At 59.6% G+C, this 25,544-nt stretch overlaps 1 protein-coding gene across 10 annotated transcripts in view; it reads left to right on the top strand.

Annotated features, from left to right (window-relative positions):
- ASAP2 (ArfGAP with SH3 domain, ankyrin repeat and PH domain 2) overlaps positions 1-25,544 on the top strand; it is a 90,018-nt gene that overhangs the window by 16,875 nt on the left and 47,599 nt on the right. For 9 of the 10 annotated variants that reach the window (XM_036335397.1, XM_036335394.1, XM_036335393.1 and 6 more), the window contains exon 2: positions 16,087-16,159. The exons of the other annotated variant lie outside the window; for it this stretch is intronic. In XM_036335397.1, coding sequence (XP_036191290.1) covers positions 16,087-16,159 — 73 coding nt within the window. The remainder of the gene's footprint in view (positions 1-16,086; positions 16,160-25,544) is intronic. 10 annotated transcript variants of the gene reach the window in all.

Here is a 25,544-nt window from a genome sequence, read left to right as displayed (position 1 = left end):
GGTTTATGGGAACTTGGTTTCTCTGGCCGCTGGTGTGACTGGTTTATAGAGACCTTGTTTCTCTGGCCATAGAAAGAGACTTGAATCGCGGAAGATACTGTTTGACAGGTTGAATGGGTGAGTGTTGATGCTTAAAGAGGTAGGGAGATTTGAGGGGCTCGATCGGTTAGGAGGCCACTGTGAGGGTGGACGGGGTGCCGGGGCCTTGCCCTCTGAGGAGGGGACCCCGTGCGCCCGGCTGCCGTCTTGTTCCGGCTCCGTCCCTGGCAGGGCTCCTGGTTACCTGTGCGGTTCCAGCGGCTGCTTAATAGGAAGGGAACCTGCCCACCTGGCGCCTTGCTTTCTTCTCCTCAGTGGGCCGAGGGGGTTTCTTGTAGATTCAGAACCGGCATCTAATTATCCTCCGAGAGGCAAGAGGCGGGAGGTTAGGCCACAGGGATCCTGTCCCTGTGACAGTGATAACGGAGGCTGGTATGGGGGGGTGGGGGGTGGGGGGGTGGAGCTTTAAGAGCCTGTCAGATAGTAGAGGAATTGAGAAGCCCTGGGGCCCAGCGGCCGGTCACCTGGCTTCCCTCATGTCTTCCCGAGTGTCCTCCCACGTGTCGTGTCCTCTGGGAATTTATTTACTTGTTCACGTTAAGGCCTCCAGGATCAACATGGAGACCCAGGTGACGGTCACCTCCGCGCGAGGCGTTCATGCTGGTTGTTTGTTTGATTTTGCAGGCCCTGCTCCCTCTCTGGTGTTGCTCATCTCTTTCAGGACAGGTTTTTATAAATTCCTCGGCTGCCCCTCGTTGGCTGGCGATGCTGGAATGTGTGTGGCAGCCCAGGACCCGTGCGCGTGTCAGGAACAAAAGGACGAGGAGTCAGGGGCCTCTCCCAGGAGGCGTCTGTTCCTCCTCAGCCCCCGCAATGGGTAGGGCACCTGCTTTGGAAACGGTGGAAGCTGAACTCAGACACCGATTTCACCCACTAACACCCGGATGGCCCTGGGCAGATCAGCTGTTTACTTAACAACCACTTACAAAGTGCGTAACCTTGTGCCAGGCCCTGTGTGTCCACAGGCGTTACGTGTGTTTAGTCCTGTGACACCCTGTGGGCAGGTGCCGTGTGGCCCCGTGTTTAACGAAGAGGAAGCTGGGACACAGTTTAAGGAGTTTCCCAGGACCACACAGCGGTAAAGCAGCCGTGTCAACCTCTGCCTGATTCTTTTTTTTTTTAATTTTCTAATGTCTTTTTATTGATTTCAGAGAGGAAGGGAGAGAGAGAGAGAGAGAAACATCAGTGATGAGAGAGAATCCTTGATGGGCTCCTCCTGCACGCCCCCTATTGGAGATCGAACCCACAACCCAGGCCTGTGCCCTGACCAGGAATCAAAGCGTGACCTCCTGGTTCATAGGGCGACGCTCAACCACTGAGCCCCACCAGCTGGGCCAGCCTGGCTCTCGAGTCACTGTACGCTGCCCCTCAGCATTCTGACCTGGAGCTTCCTGAATCCGTAACTGGTAATAATACCGCCTGGGTACAGGATGGGCGTGAGAATTAAGTGAGAAGATGGAGGCAGAGCATGGAGCCCAGAGCCTGTGGCCTGCTGGGGGCTCCTGGCAGCTGCTGCTGCCTCAGGCAGTGGAGGGAGGCTGGGAGGACACAGAGGACACCAATGCAAGGCAACGGGTGCTGGGTGCTGAGGGCGCTGATGCCCGAGATCCTTCCTGCCGGCCCCAGGAAGCCCCGAGGTGGGGGGGCCGTGACTCACCGGCTGTGAAGCAGGCCCCGCCCACAAGCTGGGACTCTGCCGTGAGAAAGCCCGGGTTTGAGCCGATGGGTGGGCCTGGAGGCGCAGGAAGATGGGTCTGCTGGGGTGCAGGGCCCAGGGGCGGACTCCCGCTGAGCAGGGGCGGGTGAGGCGGCGGGCTGGTCGCCCACTCGGGGCCAGGTGTCCGGGCCAGCGGAGCGCGCTCCTGCCCTGCGTGGGCGCTGAGCTGTGTGCGTGGCCGCTGCTCTTTCCTCACACGTGTTCGCCACACCTTCCTTGCAGTGGGTTTCCAGAAATGCCCTGGCTGCTGTGACTCACTGATTGGTGCGTCCTGTTTGGGGACGTGTGGAGGGAGGGGCTTGAGGGATGGGTGCCCCCCCTCCCCCCTCGTGTCTGGCTTCTGGAGCTGAGTTTCTCCAGCTGTTTGGCTGCCCTGCCTGGACCTACGCGTGCCCACCGGCACTGTCCCTCCCGTGCTGTCGGCAGGATCTGTGGGCAGCTGCAGATTGGGGGGAGCAGTCAGCTCAGAGGTGGGGCCTGGGTTTTGTTTTTGTTTTATTGGTTTTTAGAAGGAGAGGGATAGAGAGAGAGAAACATTCATGAGAGAGAAACATCATCATGGATCCGCTGCCTCCTGCACGCACCCCACTGGGGATCGAGCCCGCAACCTGGGCGTGTGCCCTGACTGGGAATCGAACTGAACTGGCGACCTCTTGCTTCCGGGTCAATGCTCAACTACTGAGCCACACCGGCTGGGCATGGGTTTTGAACCTGACTGAGTTAGGCGGCCTTTTGACCAGACAGCTGTCTGTCTCCATATGTGTGTGTGTGTGTGTGTGTGTGTGTGCGCGCGTGGGGTGCACGGGGCTCAGACAGCGCTGCTTGCAGGAGTCCTCTGAGCAGCAGCCGGGGAGCACACGGTGCACACTTTCCCCCGAGAGTTAAAGGGAAACTTAAAGATGGATGAAATTGTAAAAAAATTCAAAGCAATCTATTACCCCATTAGTGTGTGTGTGTGTGTGTGGTGTGTGTGGTGTATGTGTAGGGATGTGTCTGTGTAGTGGTGTGTGTATATGTAGTGGTATGTGTGTATATGTGTAGGTGGTGTGTGTTGTGTGTATGGTGTGGTGTGCGTGTGGTTGTGTGTGTGATGGTGGGTGTATATGTGTAGGTGGGTGTGTATGTGTAGTGGGTTGTGTGTGTGTAGTGGTTTTGTGTGTAGTGGTGTGTGTATATGTGTAGATGGTGTGTGTGTTATATGTGTAATGGTTTTGTGTGTAGTGGTGTGTATGTGTAGGAATGTGTCTGGTGGGGTGTGTTGTGGGGTGTGTGTGTGGTGTGTGTATAGTGGTTTGTGTGTGTAGGAATGGGTCTGTGTAGTGGTGTGTGTGGTGGTGTGTGTGTGATGGTGCGTGTATATGCGTAGGTGGGTTGTATATGTAGGTGGGTGTGTGTGTGTAGTGGTGTGTGTGGTGGTTGTGTGTAGGTGTGTGTGTGTGTGTGTGTGTGTGTGTGTGTAGTGGGTGTGTGTGTTTAGTGGGCGTGTGTATGAAACACACACCACAAAGCCTTTGCTTTGGGAAACGGTGCCCTGCTTCAGAATGGAGCACTGCAGCCCGTGTCCAGCACGTTCACATTCTTTCTTGATTTTCTTCCTTTCTCCTTCCTGCGTGGGTGAAGGTTTGTTTCCTGAGGTGGCTGACTTCTGGGTTATTTCCTCGTTGGGAGCTGCCTCCCGAGGGGCGGAGCCTGTTCTCGCCTGGGGGGGGGCTTGGCGCTCTGAGGGCACCGGCCAGGATGGGGCGATGGGATGGGGCGGACGGGATGGGGCGACGGGATGGGGCGGATGGCCAGGATGGGGTGGACGGGATGGGGCGGCCGGGATGGGGCGGATGGCCAGGATGGGGCAGACGGGATGGGGCGGCCAGGATGGGGCGGACGGGATGGGGCGGCCAGGATGGGGCGGATGGCCAGGATGGGGCGGACGGGATGGGGCGGCCAGGATGGGGCGGATGGCCAGGATGGGGCGGACGGGATGGGGCGGCCAGGATGGGGCGGATGGCCAGGATGGGGCGGACGGGATGGGGCGGCCAGGATGGGGCGGATGGCCAGGATGGGGCGGACGGGATGGGGCGGCCAGGATGGGGCGGACGGGATGGGGCGGAAGCCTCGGAGGCCTGGAGTGGAGGCCTGGAGTGGAGGCCGGGCGGGGCAGACAGGCAGACCCCGGAGAGGCGGAGAGGCGGAGAGGCAGAGAGGCAGAGAGGCGAGGCGGTGCAGGGCTCAGACACAGGCCTGAGGTCAGGGCCTGGGCAGGAGTGGGAGTGGGGGGAGGACCGGCTGGCAGAGCAGGCGGAGATGCCTGGCTCGGGGCTGAGGAAGGGGGGGACAGGCTGGTGGGTGGCGGGTAGGAAGGAGGGCAGGGAACCTGCTCCGTCCGCTGGCTGCGGCTGCTCTGACTTTGCTTTGACGGGTGAAGATGGAGGCGTCCCAGCTTCGTCGCGAGCTGGCCTGGGCCTTCCTGGCGCCTCGCGCGTGAGCAGGAGCGGCGGGCCCTGCGTCCCTTCTGGGGGGCAGCGTCGCTGGGTCCGTCTGCTGTGCGAGGGAGGCTGGGCTCCGAGCCACCAGGACGGACGGTCGGGTCTGACCTAGTAACGCGCACGGCCCACAGTGGGCTCACTGCTCCTGCCTGCGTGGGGAGTGGCTGTCTCAAGAAAAACCGGTAGACAGGTCGCTCCCCGCACAGGTAAAAAGTGTATTTATTCCAACATGAACGGTCAGGTACAGAAGTTACGGGCGACTAGCCAGTGTGTCTCAGTGAATAGAGCATCGGCCTGCAGACTGAAGGGTCCCGGGTTCGATGCTGGCCAAGGGCACAGGCCTGGTTTGCGGGCTTGATCCCGTGCGGGGCGTGCCGGAGGCAGCCGATCCATGATTCTCTCTCATCACTGATGTTTCTCTCTCCCTCTCCCTTCCTCTCTGACATCAATAAAAAAAGAAGAGGAGGAGGAAGTTAGGGGCGAGCGGCGCTGTCTGCCGTGTGGTTCCGTGGGCCGCGTGCAGCTCGCTCGCATGTGCTCCCTGTGGTTTCCCTCCCCCCAGCTGGGCGGGGCCTGCGGGTGCCGTGAGGAGCCTGGTCCGGCCGTGCTCACCAGGTCTGTGCCCCGGGGGCTGCCGGATCTTGCACACGGATCCCCGCGTGACTGCACGGAAGAGACACGCTCACGTCCCGAGGTGCCGCCGTGTGCTCTGTGTCTAACGACCCCTCTCTGGTCTCCGGGAGGAACCTCGGTGTCCGCGGCCGAGTCCCTCCCTCCGCCTGGAGCCCGTGTCCCCACCTGGAGCCCCAGCGGCTAGACCGGGGGAGCCGGGAGCCTCAGCGTGACCCTCAGGGTCTGTCACCGTGTCTGCTGTGTGCAGCCTCGGGGGCCGCAGCCCGAGACCCACTCACTCCCATCCCGCGTCACCGAGAAGCCTCCCTCCCGGCCTCTTCTGAGGGTCAAGTCAGATTCCCCAAGATGGGACCGCAGGGCTTGACGTGTTTCAGGTCCAAGTGCAGCGCTGTGTGAGCGTGTGTGTGTGAGCATGTATGTAAGCATGTATGTGAGCGTGTGTGTGCGTGTGTGAGAGAGCATGTGTGTAAGCATGTGTGTGCATGTGTGAGTGCGCGTGTGTATGAGGGGGGAGGCTGCGCTGTGAGCCCTGCGGTCCAGCCCTGTTTCCTGTTCTGCTCTCTCACTGTGTGACTTCTGACAAGTCGGATGTAAAGAATGCAGTTCAATGAGCTGGTGATCGAGATATGAGGCATTGCCGCCGCCCACCCAGTGCCCTCCCCAGTGCCCTCCCCACTCCCCTCCCCATTCCCCTCCCCAGTGCCCTCCCCACTCCCCTCCCCACTCCCCTCCCCAGTGCCCTCCCCCTCCCTCCCCACTCCCCTCCCCACTCCCCTCCCCACTCCCCTCCCCACTCCCTCCCCACTCCCCTCCCCAGTGCCCTCCCCACTCCCCACCCCACTCCCCTCCCCAGTGCCCTCCTCACTCCACTCCCTCCCCACTCCCCTCCCCACTCCCCTCCCCACTCCCTCCCCACTCCCCTCCCCAGTGCCCTCCCCACTCCCCACCCCACTCCCCTCCCCAGTGCCCTCCCCAGTCCCTTCCCCACTCCCCTCCCCAGGGCCCTCCCCACTCCCCTCCCCAGTGCCCTCCCCAGTCCCTTCCCCACTCCCCTCCCCACTCCCCTCCCCAGTGCCCTCCCCACTCCCCACCCCACTCCCCTCCCCAGTGCCTCCCACTCCTCCCACTCCCTCCCCACTCCCCTCCCCAGTGCCCTCCCCACTCCACTCCCTCCCCACTCCCCTCCCCAGTCCCCTCCCCACTCCCCACCCCACTCCCCTCCCCAGTGTCCTCCCCACTCCCCTCCCCCACTCCCCTCCCCCACTCCCCTCCTGCTGGAATCTCACTCGGGCTGCTGGTAGCTTTTTTTTTGGTAAATTCCTTAGTGATTTCTAAGTAGATGGTTCTGTCATCTGTGACTCACGGCTGCCTTTTTCCTTCCGGTCCGTGTGCCTCTCCCTCCTGTCCTTGCTCTCTTGGCCGCCAGGTGGGCGTCCCTGCCGGTGCTGACCTCTGACCTCTGACCTCCGGGCCAGCACAGGTGACATGCCTGCCTTTATCAGATGCCTCCCCGCTCCAGGCTGCGAGCGCTTCCGTCACGAAGGGGCGGTTCAGTGTTGTCGCCGGCCGGCCGTGGCCACGTGGCTTCCGCTGGGCTTGCTGACGCGGGGAGTGACGTTGTTTCTGATGCTGCGCCGCCCTGTGGGGTGGGCGCCGTGCGCGCAGGGTGCACAGATGCCGTGCCCTCGTGCTGGGGCTTGAGGAGCGCCGCCTGCACGCCCTGCCGTCCACTCGGAGCGGACAGTGGCCCCTGGGCGTGAAGCGTTGCTTCTGCGTCTGATCCGTGTGCAGAGAACCCGCTGGCCTCTGGGCCACTTGATGGTATTTAAAAGCATATATTTTTATTAATTTCAGAGAGGAAGGAAGAGGGAGAAAGAGATAGAAACACCAGTGATGAGAGAGAACCGTTGATTTGCTGCCTCCTGCACGCCCCCTACTGGGGATCAAGCCCACTACCTGGGCATGTGCCCTCGACTGGAACTGAACCACGACCTCCTGGTTCACAGGTCAACGCTCACCCCCGGAGCCACACCGGCCGGCATGTCATTGTATTTTGAGTAGCGTGACGGCATGTGTGCAGGGGACGGGGCCAGCAAGCCCTGCGCCTCCAGTACATGCCCGACACGAGACCAGTGCGGCCTCTTAGGCCTCTAACGGCCCAGCGGCGTAGGCACATTCCCTTCATCTTACCAATGAGGACGCGGGGTCCTCCTGGGAAGGGAAGGGAAGTGAATTCCACGTCCCCTGCCGTTAACGGAGCGCCGTTCCATGCCAACCCTCCAGCCCATCGAGCTGGCGTGAACATCGCCATGGGCAGCGCCCTCGTGTCCTACAGAAGATACGGGTGGGTTTACGTCACCGCGGGCCGCGCACCGGGGAGAGCAGGGCTCGGTGTGGGTCCGGGGCTCCCGTTCCCACGGGGAGTCCTGTTCCCTCTGCTGCCACCTCCGGGGCTGGTGTGTGTGAAGGAATGCAGCCGGGATGAAACAGCGGACAGTTCCCTAGAGCCACGTAGACGAGATGTTTACCGTGCGTCTTCCCAGCCCCCTCGCAGGACGAGCACGGCAGTGCACGCCCCAACCCAACAGCGCTCGCTCCCACGTCTACCTGTTGAGACCACAGTCTTGTTTCTCAGTGCAGCCTATGTCCACGAAGGGGGTTTTATTTTTTTTAAATATATTTTATTGATTTTTTACAGAGAGGAAGGGAGAAGGATAGAGAGTTAGAAACATCAATCAGCCGCCTCCTGCACACCCCCCACTGGGGATGTGCCCGCAACCCAGGTACATGCCCTTGGCCGGAATCGAACCTGGGACCCTTGGGTCCGCAGGCCGACACTCCATCCACTGAGCCACACCGGTTAGGGCCACGAAGGAGTTTTCTAATATCAAGCAGTGACGGCACAGATTCCGCTTGCACTGCTGTGATGGAAAACATCACATCTCCACTTGCTGAACAGGGTCCAGGGAAGGTTTTCTGGTGAGCGTGGGCCCGTGGCCGCTGTGCTGGCTGAGTGGCGGCGTGGCTGAGCTCCCCGCACACAGTGGAGCTGAGGGCCGGCACACGGACTTGGATTAAGGGACTGCTCCTGCCTCGGCAGACAAACAAAGGACCGTCCTTTTCCCACTGTGGACCTGTGTTTCCAGCTCAGCCCGAGTTAGGAAGCACCTGCTTCATGCCAGACACTCCGCCGAGTCAAGGAAAGGGAGGAGCAAAGGAGTGACGTTTTGATCTCAACAGATGAATTCATCAGGCAAGAGAGGCTGAGGGCCGGGTGGAGAGAGGGCTCCCGGTGGCATAGGCCCTAATAAGTTGAATGTCTAGGGCAGTGGCCGGCAAACTCATTAGTCAACAGATCCAAATATCACCAGTACAACGATTGAAATTTCTTTTGAGAGCCAAATTTTTTAAACTTAAACTATATAGGTAGGTACGTTGTTATTAACTTAATTAGGGTACTCCTAAGGCTTAGGAAGAGCCACACTCAAGGGGCCAAAGAGCCGCATGTGGCTCGTGAGCCGCCGTTTGCCGACCAAGCGTCTGAGACAGGCTGCGGATCTTGTTACTGGACGGACACACGTGAATTTCAAACCTGACCTCACTATTCGGTATCTCTGTGTTTCTGGGCAAGTTGGTGAACCTTTCACAGCCCTGTTTCTTTTTATTTTATTTTAATTTTTTACATCTTTTTATTGATTTCAGAGAGAAAGGGAGAGAGAGAGAAACATCAGTAATGAGAGAGAATCATGGATCGGCTGCCTCCTGCTCAACCCACAGTGGGGATGGAGCCTGCAACCCGGGTGTGTGCCCTGACCGGGAATCGAGCCCTGACTTCCTGGTTCATAGGTGGACGCTCAACCACTGAGCCACGCCAGCCGGGCTCTCAGCCCTGTTTCTTCCTGGGAAAAAGGAGGTGAGGGTGCGATGTATATTTCACAGCTGCTCGGTGTGTGTGTGTGTGTGTGTGTGTGTGTGTGTGTGTGTGTTTCTGGTCTCGGAAGTGAGGCCAACGGTGGGTGCTGTGCTGGAATGAAGCTTTATTTTCCCGGCCAGGCCGTAGCTGATGGGCGTGGCGTTGGCCCGCCATCCCCGGAGCGTGCCCTGGTGGTTTGCAGATAGGATCTGATCTGGCCCAGCCGGGCGGTGGGGCGGGCAGGTTCCGTCTCTGGCTGAGGCTGTCTGGCGCCGAGCCCGGAGCCGGAGCCCGGAGCCCCACATCGCCGTGCTGAGTAATGTTTGCTGAGCAAATGCACGGAGGCTGTCCGGCAGCCGGGCTGTCTGCTGCCGCCCACCCTTCCTTCTGGGCGGCCGGACGCACCCCCGGGGGGTCGGGTGCTGCCCAGCACGGTCAGCGCTGAGCAGCCGTCAGGCCTGCGCCTCACCCGGAACGAGCATCGTGGGCCGGATCCTGGGTCAGATGAGTGTGGGTTCTTTCTGGAGCCTTTGGGGAGAAGAGCTGGAGGCGGGATTGCTGTCGGCAGGAGGGGACCCACGGCCTGTGGCTCCTCGGAAACCTGCATAGAGGCCAGGAAGGGGAGAGGGAGAGGGAGAGAGATAGAAACATCCACAATGAGAGAATCATGGACTGGCTGCCTCCTGCACACCCCACACTGGGGATCAAGCCCGCAACTGGGCACATGCACTGATGGGAATAGAACTGTGACCTCAATTGGTTGAGGTCAACACTCACCCAACTGAGCTACACCGGCCGGCTAGCATTTCTTTCTTTTCTTCCTTCCTTTACGGATGAGAACTGCCCCCTCTGGAGCAGCGTGATGTTGGAGACGCAGCTTTTTTATTTTTTAAATATATTTTTATTGACCTGAGAGAATGCGAGAGGGAGAGAGATAGAAACATCCACAATGAGAGAGAATCATGGATCGGCTGCCTCCTGCACACCCCACACGGGGGATCGAGCCCGAAACCCCAGCTTGTGCCCTGACCAGGAATCGAACCGCAACCTCCTGGTTCATAGGTCGACTCTCAACCATTTAGTTGCACCAGCCGGGCGCGGATGCAGCTTTTGAGTCTGTGATGACTGTCAGGTGAGATGTACCCGTGTTCAGACCATCAGGTGTGAGACGTGGCGAACATCAGCTCTGGCGTGTGTGGCGTGTGTGATATGTGTGTGGCATGTGTGGTGTCTGGCGTGTGTGGCATGTGTGGTATGTCTGGCGTGTCTGGCGTGTGTGGCGTGTGCGGTGTGTCTGGCGTGTCTGGCGTGTGTGGCGTGTGCGGCGTGTCTGGCGTGTCTGGCGTGTGCGGCGTGTATGTAGCTGAGGCCCAGTGACGTAGAAACACATTTTGCCCGAGCAGCCGCCTCTGCTTGCTTTGCTTTAGCCCCCCTGAGTGACGGGCGCCGCTCGGAGCTGATGGAGGGAAGGCGTAGGGATGAGCCAAGGCGAGCAGGCCGGTGTGAGAACAGGAACGTGAGCACCGGGCGCCGCTTGGAGCTGATGGAGGGAAGGCGTAGGGATGAGCCAAGGCGAGCAGGCCGGTGTGAGAACAGGAACGTCCGGCCTCGGCAAAGCCTCCAGCAGGTTTTACGATGCGCATTGATCCTCGCAGAGCACGATCACAGCTGGTGCGGGGACTCGGGTGGAAGGCGTGACTGACCCAGAGAGGAGCTGTTAAATGTTTTGTTTCAAGGCATCTGCTGAATGGATGTCGTGCAGACGAATTTAATTAAAATGCTTTCGCCATCTAGTTCGCTGGGAAAAGGAAAGCTAGACTGGCCGCATGGTGCAGGCAAGTAGGGGCTGGAGAGGAGGCAGCGTTGCCGCTTGGCGAGGCGGGCGTGGTTGCGTTCGGACCGGGACTAATTCGGGCAGGAGGCGCCTGTCCGGTTCGCTGTGTCCGAGGGTCACACGCCGACAGAACCTCTCACGCCGGACCTCCCGGGAAGCCGTGTGGCAAAAAGAACCAGCAAAGTCCGTTCCCCCAGACGAGAAGGGGGTGCGTGTGTGTTCGGTACATGACGCGTGGAGCTGAAGCTTCCTTTTGGGAAACGGTGGGAGCATTTCTTCCGCTTCCTGTTTTGTTGTGGTTGGTCCTCGCCCGAGAATGTTTTTCCATTGATTTTTAGAGGGAAAGGGACGGGGAGAGACAGAGAGAAATGTTCGTGTGGGTTGAGCCTGCAACTGAGGTGCGTGCCCTTGACCGGAACTGAACCCGGGACCCTTCATGCCAAAGGTCGGTGCTCTAGCCACTGACCCACACCGGCCAGGGCTGGAAACATTTCTTTTGTATAAATTCGTCAGTACAGACCTTTGCTTATATTCAGGCTTCACATGCAGAGTCCCTTAACAAGCCTGGGTTACGCTAGGGGTAAACGCGGATGCTTGATTTTGGAGGAGCAAGCGAGCGTTGATCTACACAGGCCGGGAGGGTGTGAAACCCTGCAGTCGCAACTGGGCGTGGGGAGGGGGCAGAGAGCCCTTCTCAGGACGGGCTGTGGCTCCCGGCTCCTCCGGCTCCTCCGGCTCCTCGCAGTTCCCTTGGCGGGAGGGGGGAGTGGGTCTTCTGCCTCAGGGGCTCCGACGTGTGCGTGGTTCAGGGACAGAAGCACTAACAGGGTCTCTCAGGCGGTGCCACAGGGTGGACGATGCTTCATGACTGGCCCGAACACTCGGCCGGGCACCCCTTAGTGCTTATGGAGCGAGCAGGAGGTGCATTTTAAAAATACATATATTTTTTATTGATTTCAGAGAGGAAGGGAGAGGGAGAGAGAGAGAAACATCAGTGATGAGAGAGAATCGTGGATCGGCTGCCTCCACGCCCCCCACTGGGGATCGAGTCCATAACCTGGACCTGTGCCCTGACCGGGAATCAAACCTGCACCTCCTGGTTCATAGGTCGACACTCAACCCCTGAGCCAGGTGGGCCGGCGCGGGAGGTGGATTTAATAGGTTATGCATGTGTCAGCGGGTGTGTGGTGAGAGGAAGGGAAAGTGTGAGGGGGTCCTTTGTCAGCCTCGAGGGAGACCGCGTGGGCTCGGTGCTTCCCACAGGAACACGCTGCTGCTGGGCACGCGGCAGGTGGGCACGCGCGTCACGGGCGGGCAGCCGGCACTCAGGGCACCTGCCAGCTGAACGGCACAGCCTGGACCAGGTGTGACCTGCGACCGGGTGTGACCTGCGACCGGCTGCTGGTAGCCTGGCCCCGGTTACTCTGCCTCCTGCTCTCAGGAGGGTCAGAAGGAGCCAGTGCGATGCTGCCTGGTCAGTGACGCCTACGGTTGGCAGCAGGTGCAGGATCCAGTATTAATGACAACAGGGTGTATAATCATCATGCTGCTGTTATTAACCGAGATTCCAGCCCGGCCGGCGTGGCTCAGGGGTTGAGCGTCGACCTACGAATCAGGAGGTCACGGTTCATTTCCCGGGCAGGGCACATGCCCAGGTTATGGGCTTGATCCCCAGTAGGAGGCAGGCGGTCGATGATTCCCTCTCATCATTGATGTCTCCATCTCTCTCCCTCTCCCTTCCTCTCTGAAATCAGTAAAAATATATTTTTTAAAATAGAGATTCCAGGCGCTCGGCCTGACGGTGAGCACACGGAGCCCGGATCTGCCCACGCCGGAGCGCCTGGTGGGAAAGGCGGGCGACGCCTGGTTGTCGGGGACGGGGCTGCCTGGCAGCAGCTGGCTTGCCCGTGAGCTTCCAGGGCACCGGCTGCCTGGACTTGGCATTGCGGAAGGAGCAGCTGGAAACCTTGATGAGGGTGAACTCTCTGCTCCTCAATTAAAAAGGCCGACTTGCCCGTTGCCAAGGGGATGCCGTCTGGGGATGGTTCCAGATCCCCGGAGGCCCAGGGAGTCTCCCCAAGCTCGGGCCCCACTGACACCAGGTGGTCAGTGCCAGCTGCTCGCCTGCCCAACAGGACGTTGGCCTTGGACCTGGTTTTTGTTTTTTAAATGTATTTTTATTGATTTCAGAGAGGAGGGGAGAAGGAGAAGGAGAGAGAGAAACCTCAGTGATGAGAGAATCATCGATCGGCTGCCTCCTGCACGCCCCACACTGGGGATCGAGCCCGCAACCCAGGCATGTGCTCTGCCAGGATTCGAACCATGACCCCCTGGTTCATGGGTTGATGCTCAGCCCCTGAGCCACGCCAGGCTGGGCCCGACCTTGCTTTTGTTCTGAGTGCATCTGTGGACTTGCTGGTGCGCCTGTTACAAGGTGTCTGAGGCCGTGAGGCTGGGTGGGAGGAACATGGATGGGCACTGGCGCCTTTGTTCCAGGGTTCGAGTCCCACCCGTGCTGCTTCCTGGCTCGTGTCTCCCGTCTTCCAAGCGTCCTCAGGTCTCAGCATCCTCATCTGAAATGTGGGGAGGATATTGTCCCCAAGTCAAGGAAACTGTGTTCAGAGGGCCCAGGGCCAGGGCCAGGACCCGGCAGGGGGTGGCTGGTCAGTGGGTGGGAGCCGCCCCCGTTACTCCTGCACACGCTCCCAGTTCCTGTTGCCGTCTCGTCTCCTCCTCCTTCCTCTCCACTTGTGCTCAAGTCGTGGATCCGGGGCACTGTCCCTGTTTGGCCCCAGTCCCCGCGCCCTCCACACACTCTGATAACCTCTGATAGCCTCGGGGCGACGTTCCGGCTCTTAGGCATAATCGTGCCCACTTATCCGAGGTCGGACTTTCAGCCACTCGCCGTCTGGACCCCCTCCAGGAGCCGAGATCAGAGGAGCTCACTCGGCGGCCCTGGAGTCCAGGCCCCGCGGTCAAGTGGGGGCCGATGGGAAGGAGGGGCGCCTGGCGGCTGAGGGGACAGAAGCCGGCAGAGGGGGCTCCGCGCGGTGGCCAGAGCTCTGCGTCCCACGCTGACCGCCCGGGGCGTCACAAGCGAGGCAGCCTTCGGGCTCCCGGTGGTCCGAGTGCCGAGGTGCGATCACACCCGCACTCCATGGGAGAAGGCAGGAGCCTGGCCGGCGCCTCCGTGGGTGAGCCTCTCTCTGTCTCTCCCTTCCTCTCTCTGAAATCAATAAAAATATATTCAAAAAGGAAGAGAGAGAGAGAGAGAGAGCTGCTCTCTCACATCTCCTCTCCCCTGTGTGCGTCACGTGGTGGATTCGCGTAGCTCGATCCTGTTCCCTGGGGAAAGCGCCTGCTTCTCCCCCATTGTCTTCTGGGCTTGGGACCTCGTGGGAGGCTGACCTCACTCCCAGCTGAAGGTCACCTTCCCAGCCTCCGCTGCTCCTGCCCCAGGGCTTCTGGGTCCAGCCCAGCGTGGGGCCGCCCCCCTCCTCCCACTTCCTTCCGTGACAGTGACGAGGGCGCACCTTCTGCTACGAGGTCCCTGTTTGTTTGTGAGGATCCCCCCGAGACAGCGCCTCCGGCCTTGTGTCTGAGCTCCTCACTCGGTCCCGGGGCAGAGCCGGAGCCAGGAGGCGTCGGGATCCAGGCAGGCGCCCTGCCCTGCGTCTCCCCCGGGAAGAGGGCACCAGGGCGGGCACTGGGGGGCCTTCCGTGCTGCTGGTGCATTCACCCCATTGTCAGCTCCCCCTCCCCTCCCCCCAACACCAGGGCGGGCAACCTCAGGAGCCGCAGTTCCCTGTCATCTGCTTCCGTGTCTCGGGCGTTCACCGCTGCCGTGTGCAGGGCCGGGGTCCAGGGTGGGCGGTGGCACTGGGGGCCTCGGACTTTGCGAGCCCGGAGGCTCCTGACAACACGGCACCCTTCACAGTCACGGCTTGTTCGCCCTCCGCCCGCCGTTCTCGCGAGTGGAACCTCCTTGCTGTCGTCAGAATTCAGCCCGTCGGGGGCCCTGTCGTTGGCGGGGTTGTCCCCAGGTCAGGCATTTGTGCTTCTCTCCCGTTTCCTCTCAGCTGTACATGCACCTAAACAGATGCACGGTCACCTTCTTCGGCCTATTTAGGGCTCAGTGGTTGAACGTCGACCTGTGAACCAGGAGGTCATGGTTCAATTCCCGGTCAGGGCACAGGCCCTGGTTGTGGGCTCCACCCCCAGTGTGGGGCGTGCAGGAGGCAGCCCATCCATGATTCTCTCTCATTGATGTTTCTCTCGCTCTCTCCCTCTCCCTTCCTCTCTGAAATCAGTCAATCAATATATATATAAAGTCCTTGCGTAAAACCAGGACTTAGGATGCTGCTGAGTGTGGGTTTGGGAGGTGACCCCGGGGACTGGAGCCCAGAGCCCGTGACTGCGGCGGGCGCTCTGTTACAGGTGAGAGGCGCTGCAACATTTTATGGTCAAAACTCAGGATGAGCAATCGGTACTGTTAGCGCCCAGAGATGGCCAGGCTGTGCCCCGAGGGCATCGCTTCGTCCGTGCAGGAGCCCTGTGGTCAGTGTCCCTATCCCAGGACCCTGTGGCCCCCTCCCGGCACAGCTCAGAGTGGCCCGCCGGCCGCCTGTGGGTTCCCTGGGTGGGAAGGAGCCTCTCCCGTCGCCTGCGTAGACGCGGAGCTGTTAGACCTCCGAGCCGCGTCCCTGAGCACGTCGCGTGTGCACACCTCCAGGCAGGGCACACTGAGTGCGCAGCCGCTGCCGCTGGTGGCTGGTCGGTAAACGTTTGCTGAATGTGCAATACACAGAGTGTCTATTTCATCAGTCGCCCTTGCAAAGGAGGTCTTGTCCCCCCCACCCCCCACACCCCCCACCCCGCTTTCTGGAGAGGAGTCTGAGGCCTGGCAGGGATGGGGACCACGCCTTCCAAGCCAACAAACAAGGGTATGTTTGGGCCTTTCCGAGTCCAGCGTGGGCCTGCCTCCCGCTACCCGGCTGCCTCTGGCCAGGGAGGGGGCGCTGTCCAAGGTGGCGTCCTGGGTGGGGTGACGGCAGTCCGTCTCACCGCACTCCAGCCGTGCACCTGCCCGCGACGTTCCTGGAGCCCAGGCCTGGCCCGGCGCCTGGCTGGTTCCCAGGGGGAACGGAGGGTTGGCAGTGGAGTTGGCTAAGAGGACCGGGTTCTCACAGGAGGCCGAGGCCGGCGGGGTGTGTGCAGGGGCAGCGCACACGCTTCGGGTGGGCGAGGCCCGGGAGGGGTCAGCGTTGAGGGCGGCCTGATCCTCGCGCCGCTCGGGATTTGTCCCGCGAAGCAGACGCAGCGGCCTCGGAGTGACCCTCACGTGGCCGCCCTCCGGTAGCCGTGACCGGAGCCCACACCCCGTGCTGATGAGTCTGTCCTCTCGTTTCAGGCTCTGGACGTGGACCGGATGGTTCTGTACAAAATGAAGAAATCCGTGAAAGCGATCAACATCTCCGGGCTGGGTGAGTCCCCGGCCCTGGGCTTCTCCGTGGGCAGCACTGCCCCTGAGCCCCAGGCCGCCGGCTCCGTCACTGTTAGCGAATAACCAACTAAGTCCCTCCCTCCCTCCCTCCTTCCCTCCCTTCTTCCCTCCCTTCATTGATTTCAGAGAGGAAGAGAGAGGGAGAGAGAGATATAAACATCAATGATGAGAATCATTAATCGGCGGCTTCCCACATGCCCCCTACTGGGGACCGAGCCCGCAACCCAGGTGTATGCCCTGACCGGATTCAAACCTGGGACCCTTCAGTCCACAGGCTGATGCTCTATCCACTGAACCACACTGGCTAGGGGTCTTTATTTATAAATAAATATTGTTGAAAGTATTACACATGCCCCCTTATCTCCCCCATTGACCTCCTCCAGGCCCTGCCCCAGGCCCTCACCGCCCCATTGTCTGTGCCTGTGGGTTATGCATGTATGCAGACAAGGTCTTTGGGAGACTAAATCCCCTTTTTTCTGGGCGTGCAATTACACAGGTGAGCTGGGGTGCTTACATTTTAGAAGTGTTTCTGCTTTGCTCATTGTCCGGTCCTGGTGTGGGGTCCTGTCCCCCGTCCCCCACCGTGCCCCACGTTGTACTTCTGTTCCCTGGGCAGCAGAACCAGCTTCGCCACGCTGGTGGGCCAGCGCCGGGCCCGGTCCTGCCCTGTTCCTCACATTGTGCGGCTAATCATTCCGATGCCCTTCCCACTTCTCTCTCAGCCCGATTCTCGCCTTTCTAGTTTGGGAAGAAAATGAATAAATAGTAGTGTATAGTCAACTATTCCACGTAATATTCGGTCTAGTCTTATATAAATGAGTTCTTTTTAAAAGAACACATACCACCGCCTTGGACTTCAAGGTCACAGGCTGCACATGTGGCAGGTCAGCCTCCTGCACAAAACCTGACAACGGATAGAAAATACAGTTTGTAAGTCATCAAGTGACTGTCGTTCACTCAAAAGCCAGTGGCAGCCTTAGGGGACCAGACATGGGGAGGGACCCCCGAGAGATCGGAATCGGGCTGATGGATTGCGGAGACGGCCCGTGGGGAGAGCACCCCACCCTGGGGATGGAGACACGCGGGGCCTGAGGGAGGCGCCGGGGTGGGGGGGCCGCCCACTGGCTGCACGTCCCCTTCACCCTCCCTCACAGGGTCTCCCTCCCAGGCTGGGGATGGCTTGGGGGTCGTGCTGTCAGGAGGGAGCGTTCTGGACGTGTGTGTCCACCTAACCCCCCACACCCCCAGTAAAGTCCTGTGAGCTGTGTTTGCCTCCCCCACGGAGGGCTGGGCAAGCCAGCATCCCAAACAGCCTAGTGACCATCAAGAATTGCCAAATGCATTCACGATGGGATTAAACAAAAATATGTAAAAACTCTGTACTGAAAACTATAAAACCCTGTGACCGAAATGAAAGGCCACGGATCTGGTGCTAGGCTAGGCCCGTAGGGCTCGCTCCTCCTTCAAGGCTGGCTCTGCCCTTCGGGACTGGGCTCGGGCGTTCGGGCTGGGCTCTGCGGGGCCGGGCTGGGCTCTCTGAGGGTCTGAGGTGTGGCTCTGAGGCTCTGGGGCTTGGCTAGACGCGGGATAGCCTCTGTCTTGAGGAAGTTACGCTGCCCATGACACATCACAGCTTTGTGCCGTGTTGGCCGTGGCAACTGACAGTGAGTACGAAGGGTCGGAGCAGCAGGTGGCCTGCAGGGAGCGGACACTCATTCCAACCCCCGTTCCTTCCACGTCCACCGTGGGCCAGCCCGAGAGCAGCGGCTACCGGGACTGGTTTCCTGTCCGTGTCCGCCCGCGTCACACGGCGTCACACACACGGTCACGGACCTTCCCCGGAGTTTCTGGCATCAGGAGCAGGGACCCTTCGTCCGAGGCATTCTTTCTGGGCTGCGCCCCCTTCACAGGGACCAGACCCCTTTGAGAGAGTCCAGAGGCCGTTCAACTCAAACCCACGCAGACCGGGGGGGAGCCCCGGTCTCCCCAGCTTGCCTCCCAGGAAAGGACCCTTCCTGAGCCCATGGCCTTGGAGCCAGAGGCTGAGAGGGCTGCTGACCACTGGGCCCCGCACTGGCCGGGCCCGCCAAAGCTTCACGGTGCTGATGCGCTTGCGAGAGGAGCGCAGTCTCAACCTCTCCCAGGTTACCCGCCTGTGAATCCCTCTCCTCCTGGGATCGGCCCGCGGGAGCCTCAGGTTGGTGAACGCTGCAGGACCCCGGTGAGCCCGGCTCCTTGTACCCCTGACCCAGGCCCCTGTGCTGAGGCCCCCTCCCCCTCCCTGCGTGCCTGGTGCCCTCTCCCCCCTGCGCTCGCGCTTTGGCGCTTCATCAGAAGAGGCTGAGGCTTCCCCCAGCGCCGGGCACCCGCCGCGTCCTCTCTGAGCCGCACACGCGCAGCAGCCGCTCGCGGGAAGGTCTCCTATTCTCGTCACCGCTGCCGTCTCTGCGTCGTGCCAGATGTGAGTTATTATAAGGCCGTGAGTCTGCATGTTCCCAGGCCAGGCTGTCCTGGTCCTGGAGTCTTTATGCCGAGCAAGTACCGTCGCCTTGGAACGGCCGCCCGCGAGGCCTGGCCTCCTGCCCGGGTGTCGCCGGCATCACTCAGCATCTTTGGAAGCTGCTCGGGGACTTCGGGCGGCCGCCCTTGGAGTATATTTAGTGAGGAGCCTAAGGGGAGACGGATCTTTTTAGAAGGAGACGTCAGCCATCAGCGAGGCAGGCTGCACAGGGGACTGAGCTGCTGGGACCGCAGCGGGTCGGGAGCGTTACAGCCGTGCTCACCCGGTTCTGAGGGCGTCAGTCCAGGGCCCGTGGCGTCCAGTCACTGTGTGCATGGGTGTGTATTGTATGTGCCCGCTGTCTGTGCTCAGTGTCGGAGAGATGGGCTTACACTGTAGGTGTGGGCAGTGTGGTGACGGCAGAATGTCCTGCTGTGTGAAGTTCACACAGGTTTCTTGAGAAGGGATTGGGGGTGACTTGAGCAGCCGGCTGTGTTTTTACAGTTCGACCTGGGACCCACACGGCAACCCCACGTGTGCCCACGCCTGCCTCAGGGCAGTGGTCTGACCTTCAGAGGACCCGGGTGCCGAGCGGTCCTTAAGACACAGATAGCGGCCCACCCTCAGAGTTTTGGCTCAGTCGGTGCAGGATGGAGCCTGAGTGTTTGCCAGTCAACTGAGGACTTGGGTGATGCTGAGGCTGCTGGCCTTGGAGCGTATACCTGAGGCACACACGCACATGCACACACTCGCCGCGTGCACACATGTACACGCACACGCGTGCACATGCACATGTGCACACACATATACCCCGCTTTATGGATTGGACCACAAAAGCACCAGCAAGCCCCCCTCCCCCACCCCACCCCGCATACAAAGTGATCATTTTCTTACATGATAGTAGGTCTGTTTTTTTCTAAAGTAGTTACTACAGCGATTTGTTGAGAAACGGTTTCTACGGTAATTTTCCCCGATCACAATAGGCTGCTGCCTGGCCTCGTTTATTCTAGAACTTGTGCTAGGCTTGGTTCCCCGTGCTCAGCCCCAGCCCAGAGGTGCCCCGCGGGGACGTCAGAGCTGTTTCCTCGTGTGTCTCTGGAAGGAGGTCCCATTGTTGACGTGGGAGAGGAACCTCACGTCTGAGAACTGAAAGCTGGTGTGGGAGGGCCCTGGAGGCAGGCGTCTTCGTGGGGCACAGGAGAGGCACTTCTGGGGGCGGCTTGCCCGGGACGAGGAAGTGAGCCGGCCATGGGCAGGTTCCAGTGAGGGTGGCGGCCGGCTCTGAGGAAGTGGGGGAGGGGAGCCTGGGTTCTGCGGGCCGAGATGTGGGTCTGAGGTTCCGGCTATCTCTCATCTGCTGGTTAAGAGTGACCGTCGGTTTTCGGGGGGTGACTTGGGGGATCCTATCAGCCAGGATCGACCCTTAGTCACGGGAGGAAGCTGACTGGAGGCCACGCCGATTGGTGTGTGCCGTCCCCGGGTCAGCGGGAGCCGTGTTGGGGTCATCCTGTTACGGGCAGGGGTTTAGGCTGCTCTGGGCTGGGCCTTCTCGCCCGGCGTGTGGGTCTGCGGCGGCCTCAGGAGTCTGCACCCCAAAGTGTGAGAGGTGATGCAAGCATGCCTTTTCCTGAGGAGCGCCCCCGGCGTTGTCCTGCTGTTAGTGGGGTCTGTGGCCACCGGAAGATTCAAGAAGCTCAGAGAGGGCCCGGCCCCGAAGGTCACAGGAGATCCGTCTGGGCCGGCTCTGCCTCGTGCACTGGGAGACGCGGCTGCGTCAGCGGCAGGTGTGTCCCAACCTGTTTCCTCATCCCGCAGTTGTCAAGATGCAGCGGTGTGTATGTGTGTGCTGCGTCCTATGTCCTGTGTGCTGTCCCGTGTCCTGTGCACTGTCCCGTGTGCTGTCTCGTGTGCTGTGTTCCATGCGCTGCGTCCCATGTCCTGTGTGCTGTCCCGTGTGCTGTGTCTGTGTGCTGTGTCCTGTGTGCTGTCCCGTGTGCTGTGTCCTGTGCGCTATGTCCCGTGTGCGCCAGCCCTCCGACCGCACACCAGGGCGGATTGCCGGTGCGTGCGTACCCGTGTCTCGCTAGTGTGTCGGCAGGTGCCCATCTCAGGCAGAAGGAGTGGGGTTGTGTTCAGTTCCTCACACAGGCCTCCGGCTGTCATTTTTGTCGTTGATGCAGGGTAGGGCCAAAGGATATGGGGCCGTCACAGCGCAAGTTTTCACTTCCTCATAGGCGGCCTCACCTTGACCTCACCGACCCCACTGCTGGACACATGCAGCCAGGAGGCGTTCCTGTGGTGACCTCTATGGTGACCTCTGTAGGATCGGTGGTGTCAGAGGTCAGAGGGGAGGCCCAGGAGAGACAAAGGAGATAAATGAGTTTTGAATGGAGGTTGGGAAGTAGAAGGAGCATGGCTGTGGGAGGAAGTGCAGGCGCCACAGCCAAGCGGTGTGGCCAGGACCAGGGCGGCAGGGTCCCCGCCAGTCACCAGCTGCCCACTCACCACCACCTGAGCCTGAGGCCAGAGGTCACAGCTGCCCACTCCCCCACCCACATGTTCCCCGGGTTGGCCCCTCCCTGTTTCTGCTGCTTCTCTGGGAATTCCTACCTGACGTTGGAGCCTCAGCTCAGATGCCCCCTTTCCGGCACCTCTGGTCCTCAGCACCCAGCACGCTGCCTGGCACTGCAGGCCGGCGATACGCGGCCGGCTTGCCTCGCCCTGGACGGTGACCGCACGCGCCTGAGACCCAGCAGGCAGCCACCTTCGGCGAGGGGGGTGATGAGAGCTGGTGGAGGTGGCGTGAGGGTGGTTGCACTGCTGTGGGTCCCGTCCTGTCCCCGCCCCCGCCCCCTGGCAGCGCTGGGTGGTGGCTGCTTGTGCTGTGGCCTGTTGAGTTCTTGTCGATCCAATGACTTTTGCTTGAACTCCACGCACTGGGCCTTGTCCTTGGTCTCCGTGTTTGCAAATAACAGTCAGATAAACCGAGGAGCACACAGCAGAGCCCAGCCGGACGCAGGCCTGTGGCTGCCTCGCAGGGTTCCCTGTGAGAGGCTCATGCACCCTCCGCATGGGTGGCAGAAAGCGTAGCTGCTGTGCACGGAGGTGCGGGCCCGGGAAGGCCGCTGGCTTCAAATTGGGAAGAGCCGGTTCCTGCCCGTTCTCCCCAGCCCCTCCCCCGTCAGCGCTCCCGGGTCTGGGTCATTTGTGAAACCAGGCTGCAGATGTGTCTGAGCCAGGGAGCTGGAGAGGGAGCTGGTTTTAGAAGAACAGCTTTCACGGATCCATAAATAAAGCTGATGGCCCCAGTCTGGGCTCCTTCCAGGAACTTTATTCCCAAGCTGCTTATTTTAGGTTCCTGTGTTAAATTTGGTTTTGGCGAAAGAGAAATACAGGCGCTCCGCTGCGTTCTGTTCTCCGGGAGGGAAGGTTCCGGTGGGGGGGTCGGAGCCGCGGTCGGGGAGTGTGTGCGGGTTTGGGGTTGCTGTTCTCATGGCCGTGCCTGTCGGGAAGCCCCACACAGACTCCGGGCTGCGGTCTTTATTAAGAACCTGCACGTTTGTTTGTAAGAAGAGAAATTTGTGTTTAAAAATCTCAACTAGAGTCCGAGCTGGTTTGGCTCAGTGGATAGAGCATCGGCCCTCGGACTGAAGGGTCCCGGGTTCGATTCCGGTCAAGGGCACATACTTAGGTTACACGCTTGATCCCTGTCCCTGATCAGGGTGCAAGCAGGAAGCAAACAATTGATGTGTCTCTCTCACATCGATGTTTCTCTCTGTCTCTCCCCCTCCCTTCAGTCTCTCTCTAAAAAAAAAAAAAACACGGAAAAATATCCTCAGGTGAGGATTAAAAAACAACAACAAAAACCCCTCCATTAGATCCACATGAGTCCCCACTGACCTAAGCTGGGGCAGCCCGAGCTTCGGGAAATGATGATTCAGTGGATGGAAACACTTAAATGTAAATACACGAGGTCACCAGGAGGTGATGATGATAACACCGTACATGAGAGGATGATGAGATCACGTTACATGAGACGAGATGATGAATTCATCATGACACATGAGATGATCAGGAGATCATCGTGATACATATGTGGTGATCATGAGATCATGATACATGAGCTGGTGAGATCTGTTACATGAGATGAGAGGATGGTGCGGTCATGGTCCATGAGCTGGTTATGATCATGAGATGATACATGAGATGAGATGATGAGATCTGTTACATGAGATCAGGTGATGGTGCGGTCATGGTCCATGAGCTGGTTATGATCATGAGATGATACATGAGATGAGATGATGAGATCTGTTACATGAGATCAGATGATGGTGCGGTCATGGTCCGTGAGCTGGTGATGATGATGAGATCTGTTACATGAGATGAGATGATGAGATCTGTTACATGAGATCAGATGATGGTGCGGTCAGGGTCCGTGAGCTGGTGATGATGATGAGATCTGTTACATGAGACGAGATGTTGGTGCGGTCATGGTCCATGAGCTGGTGGTGATCATGAGATGATACATGAGCTGGTGAGATCATTACATGAGATGAGATGAGATGAGATGATGAGATCATGTTCCATGAGCTGGTGGAGATCATGAGGTCATCATGACACCTGAAGCAATGACCCGGATGATGCCGACGACGAGCCAGAAGCCTCCTTGACCACTGTTGGGGTCGCCGGGTCAGCACGTCACTGCAGAGTTATTAGGGAGAGACTTTTTTGTGATGTAACCTCAGTGGTTGGGAAGCCCAGGAGGGACAGAGGACGTCTGTCCGTCCATCCGTCCGTCCGTCCTCGGTGCTGGAAGGGGAAGCTTTGCTGATTCTCCTGCGCCAGGTTGGCCGAACGCCCGGGGAGAGAAGGCAGGTTCCTCCCCCCGGAGACCAGGGCTGGGAGGCGGTCTGCGTCGTGGGCAGAGGGTGGATGGGGCCCTGCCCCACCTCTTTCCAACTGTGTGACCTTGGGAATCTGGGAACCCTCTGAGCGCCACTTCATGCAACGATAAAAGGGACGGAAGGCACTAGCAGTACCTCAGGCTGACCCGGTTGAATGGAACCTGGGGCTGGAGGCCACCTGGCAGGCACTGAAAGCGAATGCCCCGCCCTGCCCTGGGGGGTCCACGTAGAGCAGCCTGGACATCTGGGCACCATCTTTTGTTTGTTCGTTTATTTTTTTATTACATATTTTTATTGATTTCAGAGAGGAAGGGAGAGGAAGAGATAGAAACATCAGTGATGAGAGAGAATCATGGATCGGCTGCCTCCTGCACACCCACCATTGGAGATCGAGCCTGCAACCCAGGCCTGTGCCCTGACCGGGAATCGAACCGTGACTTGGTTCATAGGTCGATGCTCAACCACTGAGCCACACCGGCCGGACTGAAATGCATCTTTTAAAATCCAAAGCTCAGGCCCCTTTGGTTTGGGCGAGGCTCGCTATTGCAGGGATGAGACGCGCGCGTGGGGCAGAGGAGGAGAAATGGCTCCGGGGTCAGAGCCCCTGGGCTTGAGCCCGGCCCGGCCATGCTCTGCCTGTTTCCACTCCAGCGATTGGATTCCTCTGAGCCGCGACTCCCCGTTAGCACGTGAGACATGATGCACGTGGCGGGAAGCTGCTGTGCGTGTGAGAAGCCTTTTTGTCAATACCAGCCTCTCTGCCGTGGCCGCTGCGGGTGTGGCTGGGTGCGGTGACCGCGGTCCTTTTCTGTCCCATGACCGGTACCTTCACCCTGTGAGTCTCACGGCAGGTCCCCGGCCCTCCGGTGGCTGAGACGCGTCCTGGTGAGCGAGGAGGCCTTACCGCAGTGGTTCTCAACCTTCCTAACGCCGCGACCCCTTCATACAGTTCCTCATGTTGTGGTGACTCCCAATTTCATGGTTACAAATTGAACATAATGAAAGCATAGTGATGAATCACAAGAACAATATGTGATTACATATGTGTTTTCCGATGGTCTTAGGCAACCCCTGTGAAAGGGTTGTTTCGACCCCCCCCCAAAGGGGTCGCGACCCACAGGTTGAGAACCGCTGACTTACCGGGTCAGACTTGTCCACCGGGAGGCACAGGACTGGAACCCAGACCCGCCGGGCCCCCCTTGCTCCTGCGCTGAGTGTAGTCGCAGAACTGCGTTTACTTGGAGCGGAACTTGCAGGTCCTCCTCAGGAATGTGAACTAAGTAAATAAGTGAAAAGCTAGTCCAGGAAAGGGGCTTGGGCGGTGAGATGGATTTCTCTTGTGTTTGTTAGGTCCACGTAGGGATCCCCCAGACATTGAAAGACCGCGGGAGGCCCAGGGCAAGGCGCCCCCGCGGGGGACAGGCGGGCACTGCGTTCGTGGGTCACGGGGATCTGGCTCTGGGGCAAGGGCTGCCCCCCACAAGCAAACGTCCCCCTCCTTCGCCCCAGTTGTCAGGCCCGGCCCAGGCAGCGGCAGCGGCTGACAGTGGCTTTGTTTCCCCGGGGAATTCGGCAGCGTTGACGTCCAAGTGGGTGCTGCCTGGCTGCCGGGCCCGCGTGCCTGTGAAGGGGCTGAGTTGTGTTTCTAATTGAAGCGATGAGCAGTGGACATCAGTTGTCCATGCGAACAGGAGTGGTTTCCGTAGAGACTGCTGGACTCGTTTAGAAGGCCTCACCCCAGCCCTGGCCGGGGGGCTCAGTGGGTTATCAGCGTTGTCCTGATATGCCAAGGTTGCGGGTTTGATCTGGTGAGAGCTCATGCAAGACGTAACCAGTGAATGCATGAATAAGTGGAACAACAAATCTTTCTCTCTTTCTTTCTCTCTCTCTCTCTCTCTCTCTCTCTCTCTCTCTCTCTCCCCCCCCCTCCCTCTCAAATTAATTAGAAAAAAATTTAAATA

Source organism: Myotis myotis, unplaced genomic scaffold (genome assembly GCF_014108235.1).
Source record: "Myotis myotis isolate mMyoMyo1 unplaced genomic scaffold, mMyoMyo1.p scaffold_m19_p_14, whole genome shotgun sequence".
NCBI lineage: Eukaryota > Metazoa > Chordata > Mammalia > Chiroptera > Vespertilionidae > Myotis > Myotis myotis.
The sequence above is the reverse complement of the archived record's forward strand: the minus strand, read 5'-3'. Positions and strand labels throughout refer to the sequence as shown.